The sequence below is a fragment of the Biomphalaria glabrata genome, chromosome 1 (genome assembly GCF_947242115.1).
Source record: "Biomphalaria glabrata chromosome 1, xgBioGlab47.1, whole genome shotgun sequence".
In the NCBI taxonomy this organism is placed as follows: Eukaryota; Metazoa; Mollusca; class Gastropoda; family Planorbidae; genus Biomphalaria; species Biomphalaria glabrata.
The window spans coordinates 80,115,047-80,136,318 of NC_074711.1; the positions used below are offsets into that span (position 1 = coordinate 80,115,047).

The 21,272-nt window shown below is 38.0% G+C and overlaps 1 protein-coding gene across 3 annotated transcripts in view; it reads right to left on the reverse strand.

Annotated features, from left to right (window-relative positions):
• LOC106079033 (glycoprotein-N-acetylgalactosamine 3-beta-galactosyltransferase 1-like) overlaps positions 1 to 21,272 on the reverse strand; it is a 66,895-nt gene that overhangs the window by 24,540 nt on the left and 21,083 nt on the right. For 2 of the 3 annotated variants that reach the window (XM_056017712.1, XM_056017729.1), the window contains exons 2-4: positions 8,015 to 8,286; positions 5,957 to 6,098; positions 4,000 to 4,135 (exon numbers count right to left, since the gene is read on the reverse strand). In XM_056017712.1, the coding sequence (XP_055873687.1) occupies positions 4,000 to 4,135; positions 5,957 to 6,098; positions 8,015 to 8,255 (519 nt within the window). In that variant the 5' untranslated portion in view covers positions 8,256 to 8,286. Of the gene's footprint in view, positions 1 to 3,999; positions 4,136 to 5,956; positions 6,099 to 8,014; positions 8,287 to 19,561; positions 19,715 to 21,272 lie in introns of those variants that run through there. The other variant, XM_056017719.1, reaches the window with a different exon arrangement.

Below are 21,272 nucleotides of genomic sequence, written 5' to 3' on the forward strand. Positions count from 1 at the left end.
TCAGAGAGGACTTTCAGAGAGGACTTTCAAAGAGGACTTCAGAGAGGACTTTTTCGCTAACTAGGAACGATAGTGCTTATTTTATTTTTATATCTTGAATTTAAAAGGAACCCGTTTCAGACCTTGCGATCTATGGGCACAGAGGATGTAAATCTCATATGCGTCTATGGCCGACAGTTCGCGAGGGCGTCACGCAGCCAGCAAAATAAATAAATTCAGGGGTGTCCTGAAAATCAGCTCAAAATATTCACCGGGATTCAAACTCGTGACCCTCGGTTGGGAAGCCAAGCAACATAGAAATCAGACACCACGCACGATGATAATATTGCCAGCGTAAAATAAAAATCTCTCTGATGGTCAAAATGGTAGAATCGTGAATCAAATCGTCTTTTCGCCCACATAAAGGAACTTTAAAACAGTGGCGTCACTGGAGGGGGGATGCGGGTAGCACCGGGTGACACCGACTCTAGTGACGCCACTGCTTGTAAATGAGGCCTCATGAGTTGGGAACTTTATTACCTGGCGTGTGGTCTAAAGTTAACAGGGATTTCCTTTCTTTTTAAATAGCTAGCTTTGTACAGGCAGAACCAGTCACTTCTCATCAGAAGCGTAGCTCTTGTATTGTTCTATTGACTGAACATCAATGAGGCTTTGTATTTTAACCCTTTCTGGTCAAATGTCCCACTGGGTGGGACATTGTTTTTATTCCCGTTCTGGTCGAATGTCCCACCCAGTGGACCATAATAATTAGGATCGAATTTAAGTTGAATATAACAAAAATTTTTCCACTTCCTGATTCCTAAATTTTAAATTACTTTTTTTTAAAAGCAGAAAGTAAATGATAATCATGAAATTATTCTAAATATAAATAAAATTGCTAGACCAAGATAGTTTTTCACAGCATCAGAGGCGGGGCCGGGTGGTGGGGGAATTCGACCAGAAACTAAACAAAACTAACAGCTAACTTCCCAAATAGAAAGACTAAAGGCTGCAGTGTTTGCATTATCAGAAAAACACCTGGAGGTGGGTGTAAGACAATATTCTACTGTGAAACTTACTCTCAGTTGGTCAGTTACGTCAGCCTGGATTGCACCCTCGCAAGTACTTCAAAAAGGGAAAAGATCGTCTCTCGAGACGTAAAATGACACAGAAGGGAAAGTTGAAGTTGATATTTCTATGAAGTTACGTTCATTTTAGGACCTTGCCATCTATAAAGTAAAGATCTTCTGTTTATTTTGGCCCACGGGTTAACGAGGGTGTTATGAGGCCGGCACAACGACCAACCGCCTTAAATTTCCCCAACTAATGTCAGGTACCCATTAGAGCCTATGTGAACTTAGGTGCGGCCAAAGATCCGAAATTGATAACCTTAGTGTTCACCAGGATTCGAACCTGGGACCCCGGTTCGGAAGCCAAGCGCTCAGCCACCGCACCTCCTCATATTTCAATTGCCATTGTTAAATATTTTATAGTGTCCATTCTTTTAACCAACTAGCCTGTGAATATTTCCCCGAATAGTCGAATACCAGGCACATTGGGGGTAGAACCTCACATTTGGAGTGATTCACTTTGATAGCGAGATTAAACGACAAATACCTTAAACGTTTTGTTTTTAATTAAATAGAAACGAAACGAAACTGCAGACACATACAACAGCTACGACAGATCTGATCGTCTGGCCTTACCGTTGAAACCAATGTTCTTGTCCTGTATATTTTTTAAAGCGGTTTTTTTTTTATTTGAAAGTATACTTATGTAGGTTTATTTCATTTAGTGAAATTTTTCAAACTAGTTCGCTACTTCAGACAAAGCTGGCTACATCTATTTGAAGATAGAAAATAGCTACATCAGCAGCACGAGTAATGACATCATTCAAAGCTTTCCCGAAACCCGTTACGTCATTGTTTCTCAAAGTATGTATTACGTTGTTACCCTAGATGAAAAGATGAAAGCCCTGGGAGGGCCAGGCTGGCAATGTCGGGGAAGGGAGATAAGAATGTGTGGCCCACGCTCAGTGACAGAAGCATGTCACGCTGCTGACGACACGAGATATGGCATAGACGAGGTCAAGACACACGGTAGCACACAGGGAAAGAGAGAGGGTGGGAAATAGAGAGTGAGAGAGAGAGAGAGTGGGAAAGAGAGAGAGTGGGAGAAAGAGAGAGTGAGAGAGAGAGAGAAAGGGGGAGAGAGAGAGAGGGAGAGAGAGAGAGGGAGAGAGAGAGAGAAAGGGGGGAGAGAAGGAGAGAGAGAGAAAGGGGGAGAAAGAGAGAGAGAGGGAGAGAGAGAGAAAGGGGGAGAGGGGAGAGAGAGAAAGGGGGAGAGAGAGAGTGAGAGAGAGAGGGAGAGAGAGAGAAAGGGAGAGAGAGAGAGAGGGAGAGAGAGAGAGAAAGGGGGAGAGAGAGAAAGGGGGATAGGGAGAGAAAGGGGGAGAGAGAGAGAAAGGGGGAGAGAGAGTGGGAGAGAGAGAGAAGGAGAGAGAGAAAAAGGGAGAGAGAGAGAGGGGGAGAGAGAGAGAAAGGGGGAGAGAGAGAAAGGGGGAGAGGGAGAGAAAGGGGGAGAGAGAGAAAGGGGGAGAGGGAGAGAAAGGGGGAGAGGGAGAGAAAGGGGGAGAGAGAGAGTGGGAGAGAGAGAAGGAGAGAGAGAGAAAGGGGGAGATAGAGAGAGGGAGAGACAGAGGGTGAGAGAGAGGGAGAGGGAGAGAGAGAGGGGGAGAGAGAGGGGGAGAGAGAGACGTGAAATAAAATGAACACTGAAATAAATTCTGTGAGAAAAAAAAAGGAAGTAAGAAAAAAGAAAGAAAAAAGAAAAGTCCTACTTATTAAAGAGGTCAGGGTAAAAGTCGAACACTTCAAAAGGAATAAAGAGAAGAAAAAAAAAAGAAGAAAAAAATGGAAGAGAGAAGCAAGATGTGGATAAAGGGCGGAATGAGAAGTAAAACTAGGAAAATAGGAGAGGAAAGGTACGAGATTGATAAGGGAAGAGAAAGGAAAAGAGATAAAGATGGAGAGGAAAGTGAAAGATGGGGAAGAGAAGAAAGAGAAAAAGGGGGGGGGGTTGAAAGAGAAGAGGAAAGAGAGGGAAAAGAAAAGAAAGAGGAGGAGAAAGAGAATAAGAATGAGTGGAAAGAAGATGAATGAGAAAGAGAAAGGCAAGAGACTTGAAGGAAAAGGAGAGAAAGTGGTAAAGAGAGAGAGAAGAAAAGAGGAGGACAGAGAAAGAACATATCACATGCTAAGCGACACTTTAAATGACTCTTGTCACAGTTGCAGCCTACTAGTAGGTCAAGGAAAGACAAATTACTTAAGTGGATACATTTGCAGTCACACAGCCGACACAAGCAGGTTTAACAACAGAGTCTTATCTGTAACACATAGTCTACGTGCTAGTTTGAGAAAGTTGTTTTTTTATTTGAATAAAAACATTTTATCATTGTCACTGTAATCGCTCAGATTTGTGGCCAGAATTTCGTTGATGTGCAACATTTGTTAGTAGCGAGCTGAAAACTAAAAGGTCAATTTTTAAAAAGGGCCACAATTATTTTTTTTTTCAAAAATAAGGCCAATAAGTAATTTTATATAGTATCAAGTTTTAAATAATGCAATGTTTGAAGCTACGACTGTTTTGACAATAGTGTTTTTATATAATTTGGAACAAATTGAGACGTTCAGTGTTTCCCAAAGTGGGGTAGGCGTACCCCCAGGGGTACAGGAAAACTTTGGAGGGGGTACACGTTGCACCCCATTAACTATGTAGATTTTTCAAATATCCATTTATTATGTTCTGTTAATAGATCAGAGTGGGAATGGGGGAGGGGGCGCAAGGAGTACTCAACATTATAAAAATTATGAAACGGGTACAGATAAGTCAAATGTTTGGGAAACACTGTTCTTTCTGAATGAAGAGCACGGCGCACGAATACACGACTCCATAGATCCATTCAAGGAAAAGGGAAAAACAATAACGACTGAAATTGATTTAGAAGCTGACGTCACTCACCTTCATGAACCAATCAGCATCATTGAAGTGGTGCTCGTACACGTACCGGAAGCCGCGCATGGTTTTGGCTGTCAGGTGCTCGCGTCCCTCCGGTACGTCCAATCCAATAGTTGGAAAGTCATTGTTGGTCTCTGAGCTAGTTAGAGAATAACAGTTTTAGATAGTCAATTGTCCCTTAGAGTTTTTTTTTATGTTTTAATTTTTTTTTCACCCTTTGTTACAACGAACCGCCCAAAGTGTTTTTCTTTGTTATCAGTTCTATATTTAAATTCTATAACTTGACGGTTACATTATTTTTAAATATATATATATATATATATATATATATATATATATATATATATATATATATATATATATACATATAAATCTCAGTGAGTTAAATGGCGAAGATCAAAGAAAATGACCAATGATAGGTCAACATCTACATGCGTCCAGGATAGTACACACAATAAACATACACTCACACTGACACACATGGTAACACACAGTCACACTGAAGCATACATAGTGACACTCACACATAGTGACACCCACACATAGAGACACCAACATAGTGACGCAAACTCCCACTGATACAGACACAGTGACGCGCACACATAGTGACATGAATATACAGTGACACAGACTCACACTGACACACATGGTGACACGGATATACAGTGACAAGCATTCACACTGACGCCCTTAGGCAATCACATTGACACACCTACACAGAATAGACATGAACATTTCATAATTTAGAATATTTTGTTATTAATCTCAAATTGTATCCTTTGTAATACTCCGACTTTAAAAGGAAGATCAAATAATTCTAAGATTAAACTGATTATTCACGACCTTTGGAAGATATCTGATCCAAGCTTTTTTGATTAAATAAGTTAAATGTTTGTAGTTCGGTCGGTCTGGTTCCCTCAATATTCTCGGCTTGGTTCATTTGTTTCCTCTGCAACACCCCCCCCCCCACACACACACACACACACTTTAGGCTAACGATACGATCGATGAAATGAGTCCTTTGTTATCGCGCCTGAATTGAAGTGCCTTTAATCGAAGTGTCTGGTCAGACAGGTCAACAGCGCCCATTTCAATGTAGTGCTGTGGTACTGTTCTGAACGGTAACAAAAAGCCAAATTAAAAATAAAAAACTTTTAGAAGCAAAGCTTATATAAGGGAAAGAACTGCACACTTACAGACATAGCTTTCAAAATGGAAAAAAAAAATATTTCCCTTTTTTTATATACCTATTTATTAATTAATTGATTACCTGTAATCTATTAATTAATTTTTTATTGATTCATGTTTTGTTATGGGCAATGAATAACTGTGTAAAGTTTCAATTTGATCCAGAGATCTTTAGTCTTACTTTGAATAAGGAGTTTTAAGGTAAAAAAAAAAGAATTTAAAGAGGGTTTTAAGGTCACCCCCCCCCTTTTGGAGAGGGTTTTAAAGTCACCTCCACCCCCCCCCCCTTTTTTAGAGGGTTTTAAAGTCACCCCCCCCCCTTTGGAGAGGGTTTTAACGTCATCCCCCTCCCTTTCGGAGAGGGTTTTAAAATCATCCCATTACTGCATTGACCTCTACACTACACATTGGTCACTAGACTAAGCCTTAAGTACTACACTATGCATCACACCATTACACTAAGATCTCCATACACGAATCACTATCGCTGTTCACTGCACTACCTACCACTACACCGACCAGTAGACTTATCACTACAATGGCTGCTACACTTATGCACTTCATTGAACACGACGCTGATCGCTACACTGACCACTAAATTAAGCACTATATTAAAGGCACTCCACGAAGCACTGCATTGACCACCACATTAACTGCAGCACTAAGCTAAGCACTACAAGTCAGATTCTATTAACCAGCGTATTACTATCTTTAAAGACGAAATACAAATTTTTTTTTCTGTCAGAAATCAACTATGCACAACCCTCTTTACCTGAAAAAGATCACCTTATTACAGCGCTTGCCCCAAGTCTCCTTTACGATCTTGGCTTTCTTCTTCAGATTGTTTGGGTTGGTCATGACCCAGACCAGAACTTTAATTTTCTCAGCAAGTTGTTTGGCCTCCTTGTCATCGTCTGCAAAGAATGTAGCGAAATCATAATTAAAAAGCAGAGTTACATCCCCTCCAATTCTGGGGACATGGTGCTTGAGAGGGTAAATCGTTTGGCCCCCGAACCGAGTAGTGTTGAGTTCGAATCTCGGCGAAGATTGGGACTTGGAATTTTTATATTTTTATGGCGTCTTTGAGTCCACTCCACTCCAGTGGCTACCTGACATAAGTTGGGGAAAGTAAAGACGGTTGGACGTAGTGCTGGCAAAAAAAAACACATTCTTTTAACTGGTCCACACAAGTGATAGGATCATAGTGTATTAAGAAATCTCAAAGCATGTAAATAGTGCTCAAACAATTGGTTAAAAATAGTGTTAATCGCACAAATGTATTGTTGTTGGTGTAGATCTATTACAAATTCAATTAAAACTTGTTATTGACAAGACTGATCCAAACTAGTTGTTACCATCAAACTTCGTACAAGCTTTGTTTTTTGTGTTTTAAAGTGTACACTGTACAATTTTGCGTATTTTCATGTACCGGCAAATATATACCTATATTAAAGAAAAAACAATATTAATTTCGTTATTTTCAAACTACTTTTTAAAAAAAATATTTATCTCTGTGATCTCTCCGTTAATTGTGATCTGTTTCCCTCGGTATTGCAATGAAAGATTAAAGTATTGGATAGGATAAATTGAATTTAGCCTAGGGCTAGTCATTTCTAATTTTGTTGTTAACATTTGTTTCGTTGTTTCCGTGTGTGTATTTTATGTATTTATAAAGTTTGAAGTAGAACTAGCAAGGTCTCCACAATTGATTCTTTATTCCATTATTAACATTTAAAAATGTCAGAGATTATAAAAGAGTGCAGACCCATATGTAAGGGAGAGTGCAGACCCATATGTAAGGGAGAGTGCAGACACATATGTAAGGGAGAGTGCAGACACATATGTAAGGGAGAGTGCAGACCCATATGTAAGGGAGAGTGCAGACACATATGTAAGGGAGAGTGCAGACACATATGTAAGGGAGAGTGCAGACCCATATGTAAGGGAGAATGCAGACCCATATGTAAGGGAGAATGCAGACCCATATGTAAGGGAGAGTGCAGACCCATATGTAAGGGAGAATGCAGACTCATCTCTAGAAGAGTCCAGACCCATATGTAAGGGAGAGTGCAGACCCATCTCTAGAAGAGTGCAGGCCCATCTGTGACCTACGTACATCGCCACTACCCGAGACCATTTGTTATAGGCCTGAACACTGACCTGCAACGTCGCAACCTGAAGGCAGCTTAAACCAATAGCTTTGTTGCAACGTCATAGGTTGGCGCCGCCTTTTTTTTGTCACAATGATCGATTTGGCGCCGCCGTTTTGGTGCGGGAGGTTCTGACGTTAATATATAAAAGCACGAACTCTAGATGCCTGGATGCCAGGTAGTGTGCCGTGTGACATGTGCTCGGGGCATGTCGTCTCAACGGTCCCGGGTTCGAACCCTGCCCGCCTCAACACCCGCATTCCTGAGGGAGGTTTGGGCTGGGGGCTAGGGTGTGATAATCTTCAATTCTAAGGGTACATCCGTAACATGTAAAACATACATTCTAAGAAATGTCAGAGTCCTCCCTGAGCCCATGATATTAACATGCAATGATGCTCCCATCAAAATAAATAGTGGTCTACTTAATGCGATTACTGATTTTGGGGGGAAAAAAACTAAAACCAACCATGAACTCATCATTCACTTTAAAATAAGTATAATCAAAGAAAAACATTCATAAGAAATCTATATTTTAAAAAAATGGCCCCGATTTTTTTAACTAGCAAGAAATGACCACGATCTTTTTTAGTTAAAAGAAGTGACCACAACCTATTTAACAACTAGAATGAAATGACCATAATCTATTTGTTAAGAAATGACCACATATACCACAGTATTACCATGATGCATGTGCTTATCCTCATCAAGATGGACTTCCGGAAGAGCGGAACGGGCGATGACCTGATCAAATTGCTCGTGGCTGTCCTGCTTTTTTGACAAGCTGTCTAGAAGGCTAGTTGACCGGAATTCTGTCGGGTGTGGTGGCTCTCGGTAGCTGAGGTGGACATAGCTGTAGATCAGAAAAGTCAAGGACAATCCGGCCAGCAGGCCGAGTAGAAACTGTTTTGGGGGTGCGTTCATTGTCTCGAGTTAGGTTCAAAACTGTATCTACCTGTAACGAAATAGACAACAATGTAATGAAATACAATGTAAAGTGAAATAATGTAATGAAATACAATGTAAAGTGAAACAATGTAATGAAATACAATGTAAAGTGAAACAATGTAATGAAATACAATGTAAAGTAAAGTGAAACAGTGTCATGAAATACAATGTAAAGTGAAACAATGTAATGAAATACAATGTAAAGTAAAACAATGTAACGAAATACAATGTAAAGTGAAACAATGTAACGAAATACAATGTAAAGTGAAACAATGTAATGAAATACAATGTAAAGTGAAACAGTGTCATGAAATACAATGTAAAGTGAAACAGTGTAATAAAATACAATGTAAAGTGAAACAATGTAATGAAATACAAAGTGGAATAAAGTAATCGTAAGGATTGAATTTTTTGTATTGCTGGACATCTATGTTGACATACAGCTCCTGACAGCAAAAACCAAACACTACAAAATCTTTGATGCACAAGAAAACCGCTTGATTTTAAAAAACCAACAACCCAGTATTGACAGGCTGTCCGTGTCGAACGACACAAATCTCTCACTTTATTTAAATATACTGCTGCGTTCACGTGTCTGCACTTTCATTGGCCGTTACCTTTTTAACAATCGGCACATGCAATGGAAGGCTAGCTGATTGTGTGCTATGCGCTCTGGACTGTCGTCTCAATGGTCTCGAGTTCGGTTCCGGAGTTTAAACCCTGCCCGTCGCCATCCCCTGCCGTCCTACGTGAGGTTTGGGTTAGGATTAGGATGTTACAATCTTCATATCTAAAGGAGTATCCGAAACATGTAAGGCGAAACCAACAATAGCATCTTGGTCTCTGTAATCTTACATTAGCTTGATGGTAACAATGTTGGGCTGCTTGCAATCAGCTTAAAGCAAGCCTCAGGCACAGAAAGGGGGGGGGTCTAGATGAGTAAACGAAATACCAAACCTGTACTACAGCCGGCACCAGAACACGTTTAGAGACTAAATCGACCAGTCGTGTCTTGATGTTATAATCAGAACACGTTTAGAGACTAAATCGACCAGTCGTGTCTTGATGTTATAATCAGAACACGTTTAGAGACTAAATCGACCAGTCGTGTCTTGATGTTATAATCAGAACACGTTTAGAGACTAAATCGACCAGTCGTGTCTTGATGTTATAATCAGAACACGTTTAGAGACTAAATCGACCAGTCGTGTCTTGATGTTATAATCAGAACACGTTTAGAGACTAAATCGACCAGTCGTGTCTTGATGTTATAATCAGAACACGTTTAGAGACTACATCGACCAGTCGTGTCTTGATGTTATAATCAGAACACGTTTAGAGACTACATCGACCAGTCGTGTCTTGATGTTATAATCAGAACACGTGTAGAGACTATATCGACCAGTCGTGTCTTGATGTTATAATCAGAACACGTGTAGAGACTAAATCGACCAGTCGTGTCTTGATGTTATAATCAGAACACGTTTAGAGACTAAATCGACCAGTCGTGTCTTGGTGTTATAATCAGAACACGTGTAGAGACTAAATCGACCAGTCGTGTCTTGATGTTATAATCAGAACACGTTTAGAGACTAAATCGACCAGTCGTGTCTTGGTGTTATAATCAGAACACGTGTAGAGACTAAATCGACCAGTCGTGTCTTGATGTTATAATGGAGCCTGCGTTTTGTTCCCCACTATTCAGATTTCCTCATTTTAGTTCAATAGGTGAAAGAAAATTGAACGCGATGAAATGAAAGAGTACGTAGGTATGATTAGAGGTAGTTTATTGCAGTAAAGGTTGTCTCTTACACTTGAGACACTAACTCATTGGTATATTTGTGTAATCAAATGTATACATTGGGATGAAAAGAATTGTCATAAAATTGATACATTATCTTAGATAAGAGTAATGTCAAAAGGTTTACAGAAGGAATTTATAGACGAGTTCGTTTGGGACACGAGTGGCACAATATATCATCATTATTAAACAGACATGTTTCTTTATTACACTCTAAACATATCAACATCCGTTTTTGTTTGCGTATTTTAATGTTTGCTGTGTGTTTAAAAGCCTGGCTAGAAGTAAGAAAAAATGTAAACAAAAAAAATTTAAAAAAAATACTGTGTAAGTGTATTGTTCAATTGTGTTTTAAAGGGGGGAGGAGGGCTATTAGTATTGCTGTAAAAAAATAGTGAGGTTTAACAACCTAAAATAATGTACGTGTTATCGTCAAATAGCTAAGCACTTGAGTTATATTTCCAATTACTGAGGGCGAAACCTGACCACAGCAGTGTGGTTTACTCGGGACTAAAATAGTTTTAAACACGACACATAACCAATGTGAAAGCTCTTAGACGCCATTCTTTTTGACAACGCATTGTGACCCTACTAGGCTATCCCAAGGCTTTTCGTGAGATCACTAAACGAAACACTAACAGCAATCCATTTAAAAAATCCATTGAAAAAAAAAAAGACAATGTTTCGCCCGTGGCTGGGACCATGAAATATAAACATAGGAATATAAACAAGGTACTCCTTGAAGGAAACTGTGCATTTCAATCATGTGCTGGACAGCTAAACACACTTTACAACAGATGTATGGCTAGATACATTGTAATTATCGTGCGCTATCGATTTGACAATCATAACACCAAAGTCAAAGGTAACACAAAAGCATCATTGTTGAAAGTAATCTAATGACTTTCTTCTAAGGGCCGGCCCTAGCAGGACTTGAGATCTGGGGGGGGGGGGGGGGGTACATGCTTTGGGAAGCCTTTTCTGACATCGAAAACCATAGGTCGATATGATCTTACTACACTGACCTATCGGGGGAGGGGAGGAGCGACTGTCCAGCTCTTGGGCATGTTCTGTTTGTTCTGAACTAAAACTATTGGAACAAAAAATGTTTGGTGTTAGGCGGGGACGTTGCTGTATAAGTCATTGAAATCACATGAAGGGAGAACGTAGATGTACATCCTACCATGTATTCATGGACGTCACTTAACGTCCTACAATGTATTCATGGATGTAACTTAACGTCCTACCATGTATTCATGTACGTCACTTAACGTCCTACAATGTATTCATGTACGTAACGTCCTACAATGTATTCATGTACGTAACGTCCTACAATGTATTCATGTACGTAACGTCCTACCATGTATTCATGTACGTCACGTCCTACAATGTATTCATGTACGTAACGTCCTACAATGTATTCATGTACGTCACTTAACGTCCTACCATGTATTCATGTATTTCACTTAACGTCCTACCATGTATTCATGTAATAACGTCCTACAATGTATTCATGTACGTCACTTAACGTCCTACAATGTATTCATGTACGTAACGTCCTACCATGTATTCATGTACGTCACTTAACGTCCTACAATGTATTCATGTACGTAACGTCCTACAATGTATTCATGTACGTCACTTAACGTCCTACCATGTATTCATGTACGTCACTAAACGTCCTACCATGTATTCATGTACGTCACTTAACGTCCTACAATGTATTCATGTACGTCACTTAACGTCTTACAATCTATTCATGTACGTCACTTAACGTCCTACCATGTATTCCTGTACGTCACTAAACGTCCTACCATGTATTCATGTACGTCACTTAACGTCCTACAATGTATTCATGTACGTCACTTAACGTCTTGCAATCTATTCATGTACGTCACATAACGTCCTACCATGTATTCATGTACGTAACGTCCTAAAATGTATTCATGTACGTAACGTCCTACAATATATTCATGTACGTAACGTCCTACAATGTATTCATGTACGTAACGTCCTACAATGTATTCATGTACGTAACGTCCTACAATGTATTCATGTACGTAACGTCCTACAATGTATTCATGTACGTAACGTCCTACAATGTATTCATGTATGTAACGTCCTACAATGTATTCATGTACGTAACGTCCTACAATGTATTCATGTACGTAACGTCCTACAATGTATTCATGTACGTAACGTCCTACAATGTATTCATGTACGTAACGTCCTACAATGTATTCATGTACGTAACGTCCTACAATGTATTCATGTACGTAACGTCCTACAATGTATTCATGTATGTAACGTCCTACAATGTATTCATGTACGTAACATTACGTCCTAACATTTACTCAATGCCAGGTCTACATACGAATATGCATTTCAATGTATCGCCTTTGCGTAGGCACTAATGTGACTATATTGAAGGCAGACGTGATTTCTAAACGATATTCGACTACATCAGTCCACTGAATCATTCGACTAAATCATTTCACTGAATCATTCGACTAAACCCATTCCACTGAATCATTCGACTAAACCCATTCCACTGAATCATTCGACTAAATCATTCAACTCAATCATTCGACTAAATCATTTCACTGAATCATTCGACTAAACCCATTCCACTGAATCATTCTACTAAATCATTTCACTGAATCATTCGACTAAATCATTCAACTGAATCATTCGACTAAATCATATCACTGAATCATTCGACTAAATCATTTCACTGAATCATTCGACTAAATCATTCAACTGAATCATTCGACTAAATCATATCACTGAATCATTCGACTAAACCCATTCCACTGAATCATTCGACTAACTCATTCCACTGAATCATTCGACTAAATCATTCCACTGAATCATTCTACTAAATCATTCCACTGAATCATTCGACTAAACCCATTCCACTGAATCATTGGACTAAACCCATTCCACTGAATCATTCGACTAAACCCATTCCATTGAATCATTCGACTAAATCATTCCACTGAATCATTCGACTAAATCCATTCCACTGAATCATTCGACTAAATCATTTCACTGAATCATTCGACTAAACCCATTCCACTGAATCATTCGACTAAATCATTCAACTCAATCATTCGACTAAATCATTTCACTGAATCATTCGACTAAACCCATTCCACTGAATCATTCTACTAAATCATTTCACTGAATCATTCGACTAAACCCATTCCACTGAATCATTCGACTAAATCTTTCAACTGAATCATTCGACTAAATCATTTCACTGAATCATTCGACTAAACCCATTCCACTGAATCATTCTACTAAATCATTTCACTGAATCATTCGACTAAATCATTCCACTGAATCATTCGACTAAACCCATTCCACTGAATCATTCGACTAACTCATTCCACTGAATCATTCGACTAAATCATTTCACTGAATCATTCGACTAAATCATTACACTGAATCATTCGACTAAACCCATTCCACTGAATCATTCGACTAAACCCATTCCACTGAATCATTCGACTAAATTATTCCACTGAATCATTCGACTAACTCATTCCACTGAATCATTCGACTAGATCATTCCACTGAATCATTCGACTAGATCGTGCGACTAAATCTATCAGTTCATGTTGTTGATATGTTAAAAGAAAATCAAGTTGTTGTTTTGTTTTCAAGTTAATCCATTCCCTTCATTGCTCACGTTTACATCCAATAGATTTGAGAGACATTAAAAATAAATAATAGGTCGTATGTTTGTAACAGCAGAATGATTTAAGATTGCAATTACTTCCCTTTTCGAATCGATGAAACATGTATCATAAATCTATATTGAGTTAAAAAAAAACATAACGCCTTTTGTTTATAACTTTACAAAGAATCCAGGGGCGGACTGGGTGTTAAAATCGGCCCGGGCATTTCTATAAAATCCGGCTGATAAATTGTATATCATAAGGTCCTCAAAATCAATATGTTTTATAGTACAGCGATAAATGTACAGATGCATAATACGAACACTATATCCTTATAAGATGTATAGGCCTTATGTTGCTTTTTACTCGATAAGTATGTAGGATGAAGTCTACTTGTTGCACTTTCTACGGATGTAGGCCGTTACATTATTTTGGAAAATGTGTTCAGTGTAATACTAATTTAATCTAACTAATTTAAAGTAGTATTATATTGCAGAATCTTCTTGTTTTTTTTTTATAAAACGACGCTGAAAGGGTTTATTAGAGATAGTTATAAAACCTTTAAACAATTCGTGCCATTTGGGTAACTGCCTACTGTGCATTTGCCCGAATGCCCATATAGCCAGTCCGCCCCTGAAAGAATCTCTTTGTAAAGTCGGTGCTTCTTTATTTTCTTCAGACGGACTAGATTGAATCTTAGAGTTCAATGAAACCGACCGCTGATTAAAAGCCTTTTCGATAGCTTCTGACGGGCCTCGAAGAGAGCTGAGATAACCTGAACAGATAACCTGAACAGATAACCTGAACAGATAACCTGAACAGATAATCTGAGGTGAAATGAACGATTGGGAACAGAGCAGGTCAGTAACTGAGATAACACGACTGAAGTGGCTAAAACAGAACAAGAGATAATGAAACTATTGTTGTGTAAAACTTCACAAGAGAGCTGTTGTCTGATTTAAACCCAATGCTGGATTTACCTTATAGGTAAGATAATCTATAGCTTAGGGCACCCGCTTGTTTATGGAGATTTATTTTTTTCTTATTGATTACAGGGTGTGACGGTGTCCCATAGCTTAGGGTCTTATTAACTACAAATCCGGCCCTGCTGAGAACGGAAAGATCCTAAATGGACGCGGGAAATTAATGTAAGGTACTAGAATCTATCCCCAGTGTCCAACCACGGCAGAGTTGGATAATGAAAACAAAGTTATCACTTGATGTGCACGCAAGGACAATGGGTATAAAAAAAAAATGGTTAGTTATTAAGGACATTTTTTTGTCTAACTAAACTGGTTAGACATTTTTAAAAATGTCATCAGGCTGTAATGTATCAACATAGGCTCAATGATTTTTACAAAGATTATATCAACTCACTGTCTGTCCGTCTGTCTGTCTGTCTGGTCAAACGTTTATACGTTAATTATCCCACACCCAATCTCGGATCAAGCTGGAATTTCGCAAAATTATTTCTTTTAAATGACAACACAAGAATCAATTTAAAAAATTAACCAATTAGTTAATTAACTATTGGTAATTAATTATTTTGTTTGGTGTCTCAAACAAGGGAAAGAATTAGTACTTGACTGAAGTGGTGATATAAGCTGAATTAGCTCCCTTTATACATCGTCGTCTAGTCTAGTCAACATGAAAAATAGGACAAGACTATAGAATCATTACAATCTTTCAAATTCATAGGCTCTTCACTAGCAAAATGGTTGGTACGTTAGTAATAGAAGCTTGAGAAGGCTTGAGCCACGAGTTCGAATTCAGGTTGTTCCCCTTTTTTTATATATATGCCTTTTTACAGTAAGTCTAGATCTTTTACACATTTAATAACATACATGACTAATACAAATTAATTGATACATTATCTATTGATACATTATCTACAATAGAAACACTGTTTTTAGAACAAAAGTATTTATATGTTTTTCTTGTTACGTTATGTGCTTATTTTTCTTGTTGAGTTAATCACAAGTTTAGTGGGAATCTGTCAATTTTGGTCACAAGTTTAGTGGGAATCTGTCAATTTTGGTTACAAGTTTAGAGGGAATCTGTCAATATTGGTCACAAGTTTAGAGGGAATCTGTCAATATTTGTCACAAGTTTAGAAGGAATCTGTCAATATTGGTCACAAGTTTAGAGGGAATCTGTCAATATTGGTTACAAGTTTAGTGGGAATCTGACAATATTAGTCACAGCATAATAATTAAAAGAGAGGATAAATAATTTATCAACCTTTTAATTTGATGCCACGAAAAATTAGCATACGTATTTACCGTTTTGGAGCCACGGTGGCTGAGTGGTAAAGCTATTGGCTTCGAAACCGAGAGATCCCGGGTTTGAATCCTGGTGAAGACTGAAATTTTAAATTTCGGGATCTTCAGGGAGCGACTGAGTCCACCCAGCTGTAATATGTACCTGACATTAGTTGAGTAACGTAAAACCGGTTGCTCGTTGTGCTGGCCACGTGACATCTTCGTTAATCGCGGGCCACGGAAACAGACGACTATTACAACGTCTGCCCTATAGACCGCAAAATATAAAAAAGTTTATTTTTTCTTTTTCTTTACAGTTTATTCATTGCTTTACCAAGTGAATGCAGCACGCCCTAAGAAATAATGTTTCAATATTTACCTTTTCGTAGATTTTTTTAGGGTCGTACTGAAATACGTTTTAAACAAAAATATCGTTTTCAATGAACGATTTAATCTTAATTCTTACTGCACACGTGGATGCATAATTTCCTTTTTTTGAAAGTTATTCAATCCCCATTGATTGAGTTAAGCAACCAGGGGGCTTGTGAGATAGATTTACATGTACAAGCATAAATATGTCCCCAGACATGTACATTATAAATGACCGCTCTGAGTCTAACACCTGTTGTGGGCCGCAGTGAGTCATAAACCGTGATCGCTCTTCGGGGGACCTCAGAGGGATCTCATAGTAGAAAAGTGTTGTTGTTTTGTTTTTTTTTCAAAGTTGATGCACTTTCTTTCTGACACGCTACTGCGGATAGCGTAAGACCGAGATATTTTGTCCTGAACACATCCCAGAAGACTCAAAGTTTCCAGTAAATGACTTAGGGAATAAAAAGTATTAGTCGACCCACGGCCTTGATAGCATACGCCGCTATTTTGAAGGGCCGCCTTAAGCCACTGCAACCTATGCGACCCGAGTGGGCTCTGTACTCTCATTGAACCCGCGCTGATCGTATGTGTATATTATTAAATCAAACCATTTTATAACTTATAACAGATTTCCTGATTTACCATGAGCTCCTGGAAATCTCCATAAATTGAAATATATACGAAAAAGTCGCGGAAATCTCCGAAATTATTTAAAAAATTTGAAAACTCATACAAATCTCCTGAAATATATAGATTAAAAAATGTCATTTCGGGGTGTCATTTAATATGGAAAACGACAATTCTACGCGCGATAAAAAATAAGGCATTATGCAATACCCGCAATTGTGGAATCTGATGAAAGAAGCTTCCGCGCCTCGAAGTAAGAAACTATCCAGTAGAAAACAAATTACAGAATTAGATAACTCAGTAGGTACATTTATTACCTGTTAGTGGTTCATAAAACAGTTAATTTAAAGTTATATACTATAATATATGTTACACAACAGAAAATTACAGAACGTATTATGTAACAAGCAATAAAAAAATTAATACATTTTAGAAGGGAAGGAACCGCTAAGTACTGCCATTTATCTGAAAATTACTGTGCTTGTCTCGCTTTTTACTATATAAAACAAAATTAATTAATTATTATTAAATGATTAACTAATTGTTAATTTTAGATTGATTCTTGTATTGTTATGGTTATGAATAATTATTCCAAATTTCCACTTGCTCCGAGAATGGGAAGTGACGAAAAAAGTGTCAACACGAAATAAGTGGACTAAATCCATATTCAAATCTACATCTCTCATCAAGTAGCATTTATTTCCATTATTTCGAAATCAAACAAAATAATTAATCACCAACGATTAATGAACTAATTTTTTGATTGATGTGTGTAACATTTCCGTAACTAAAAACGAGATCCAAATGAAAATAATTGAAAAATTTCTCCACGCCCCTAAAAACGTAATGGAATGTAGAAGTATAAGGGCATAGGGTTTAGGTTATCAAATGACAAATCAGGAAATTAAATTTTCATTTTTCGTTAAGTCAAAAAAAAAATGTCCAAGTACTTTGGAAGTGAGTGTCATGTTTGGAAGTCACTTAACGATGACCAGAAACCCACGAGGCAATAATAATTCGATCATATTAGTTCTAATAAAGAATTTATAAATCTTTAATTGTCTCTTATTTTTAATTCCATTCAAAAAGGGGGGGGGGGGCCTTTTGAATAATGTTTTACTTGAAAAATATTCTAATATGAATTTACAGGCCCTTACTACATTGCAAATACAACCGATTTGTTCCTTTACAAGATAAGATACTCCACATATTTAAATTAAGACCTTGAGGATCGCCGCCGAAAAAAAAAAAATTATTCGAAAAATAATATTAAAAAAAACAACTCATTTGTTAAGTAATACATTTTGTTCAAAGGGCATGTTTGTAACTTTGTTTTGTTACAGAACTATAGTTCAAAGCTCTAAACAACAAAATTCTGAACTGGGAGGAGAAATAAAGTGGACCAACTCGATTCTACTCTATATTGTTTGCATTTTTAGGTTTCGAGTATATATTGTGAGGTATAGTCTCAAATTATTTGATACAATAGAAAAATATCAGTATGAGTAAAGGTTGGAACAAGGTGACTAGGAAAATAATATTTGGGTTCAGAACTCGGCCGAGTGGGAAGGGGGGGCCATCGCCCCTTCCGCCCCTTCCCGGACCTCCTGTGATATATATATATATTTGTGTTTTTAACATAATATATTTACAGTGGCGGGTGAAGGGGGGAGTGGAAATGTCCAACTAAACCTAACTGAAATAATTTCTTAGTGTCAACAAACCACTTAACGAAGGTTTGGTTCAGACTAGGCAGTAGATCAATTAGAAAATAGACATCACAGCAATGTCGCCAATGATTTATTATAGTCATAAGAAACTACTGCAAAGATTCAGAAGTGTCAGTTGCTGTATTAGAAATCACTGTCATTTAATGGCTCAGAACAGTCAGGGGTTATAGTGTTCCTGTTATTAAGTTACTTGACGTAATCTACGTGCCACTCTTATGTCAGGAAAGTTTAAACAAACAACTTGTCACGTGTCAAGCGGGAACGCAACAGCTTTTACTCAAGTGATACTTTTACTCAAAATGATACTTTTACTCAAATGATACTTTTACTCAAATGATACTTTTACTCAAATGATACTTTAACTCAAATGATACTTTTACTCAAATAATACTTTTACTCAAATTATACTTTTACTCAAATAATACTTTTACTCAAATGATACTTTTACTCAAATGATACTTTTACTCAAATGATACTTTTACTCAAATGATACTTTTACTCAAATTATACTTCTACTCAAATTATACTTTTACTCAAATGATACTTTTACAAAGTAAATTTACATCTGCATTTTAGTTATCCGTGTCCCTCACTCGCCCCAACCCTCCACCCCTACATTCAGGATGCACACTTGCTTCCAGACACAGTCTACATCGGACCTGCTCTAAACTGGCGTAAACGCCGTAAATAGAATTAACTTTAATAAAGCCTAAAGGATCTAGATCTAATAAATTCTTTTGTTAATTAGCAAATAGCTTCGTTTACACAGATAGCTGGATCTAGCTCTACATTCTAACCTTAGGCCTACCTTTGTTTTGAAATTGTGAAACAAAAATAAATTACTCGGTGTAGACTTTCATTTGCATCAGTCAAACATTAACTTAAGACGTTCTTGTGCCTTACGCTATTTAATATGGCAGCTGCAGAACACAGTTGTATAAATTAGAGGCTTTGTTTGTTCTACTCGCGTTCAGAACCAGTTTTAACCAGTCGCCTTACAATTAAATATGCGCATTTTATTTTGTGAACATTTATTTCATAAGCGTTTGCGCATCGTGCTGTGCGTGGCCGAGCATTCTCCTATGTTCTGACTAGCGCAACCCTCTCGACATCGTCGCGGTAAAAGAGAATCGTTTTCATTCCAGGTGATAATGTGTTACCTCAAATTCAAGTAAGCGTTAAGAAATGTCTTCCAGTGAGCTGCACCGCATTTAAAATATTGAATCGATCATAATGCTTGACCATTAGAGACGGAACAAGAGGAACATATACAAAATACTTTAAAATAAAGAAAAAAGGTTTCATTAAGTGTAATTGTATTAATTAGTTTGGATCAGTTATGTAATTATATATATGGTTAAGCTGAACATAATAAACTGGTCGACCGGCGGCGTAGCATACGCCGCTATTTTGCAGGGCCGGCTTAGGCCACTGCAACCTATGCGACTGTAGTGGGCCCCGCACTTTCATAGGACCCGCACTTTCACAGGACCCGCGCTAATTCTAGATGTATAAATCATTAAATTAAACCATTTTATAACTTATATCAGAATTCCTGTCGATTTACCAGAAGCTCCTGGAAATCTCCTGAAATTGCAAAATATACGGAAAAGTCCTGGAAATATCCGGAAATTATTAAATCTTTAGAAAACTCATACATATATCCTGAAATATATAGACAAAAATTGTCATTTTGGGATGTCATTCAATGTGAAAAACGACAATCCTACGCGCGATAAAAAAAACGGCATTATGCAATACCCGTAACTGTGGAATTTAGAGAAAGAAGCTTCTAGCGCCTCAAACTAATGAAGAATTACTTGAGGTCAACAATCTCGTAGATAGATTGAAACATTTTGGTAATTCTTGCTATTTAGCGTAATCTATGTTGGAAGGAAGGGTGGATGGAGGACAAACGCATCCCGAAAGTCATCCTCTAAGGACAACTCGCGTCTGGCTCAACAAAAACTGGTCGCCCCCACCTCCGTTACATAGATGTAATAAAACGGGACCTCAAATCAGTGGACATCAATGCTGACCATTGGGAAGACATAGCTCTAGACCGCACCAGATGGAGAGAGACAGTGACCAAGAAAGCTATGGATAGCGAAAGAACATGGGCCTCAGCCCCGGAAGAAAAACGGACAATGCGAAAAATAACCAGCTTCTCTACCACCGAAGCAAAAAGCCACCTTAACCTGCGATATTTGTGGACGATAGTGTCTCTCCAAAATAGGGCTCCACAGCCACAAGAGGAAGTGTGCTCTGAGATGAACCATAGTCGTTCTACGACTGAAGGAGGCCAATGATGTAGGAAACATAATTCTTATGATATACTGTATGACTTCGCTACACGCAAGGCTCGTAAAGTAATTCTGTGCGTAATAAAGAATGAATAAAATGCAAAGACTAATATATTTTCTAATACAAACTCTTAATTTTCACTTATTATCCTTATCCCTACCCAAATCCGTTTCGCATTGGGCCCACAATGGTTAAGTCCGGCCCTGCTATTTTGT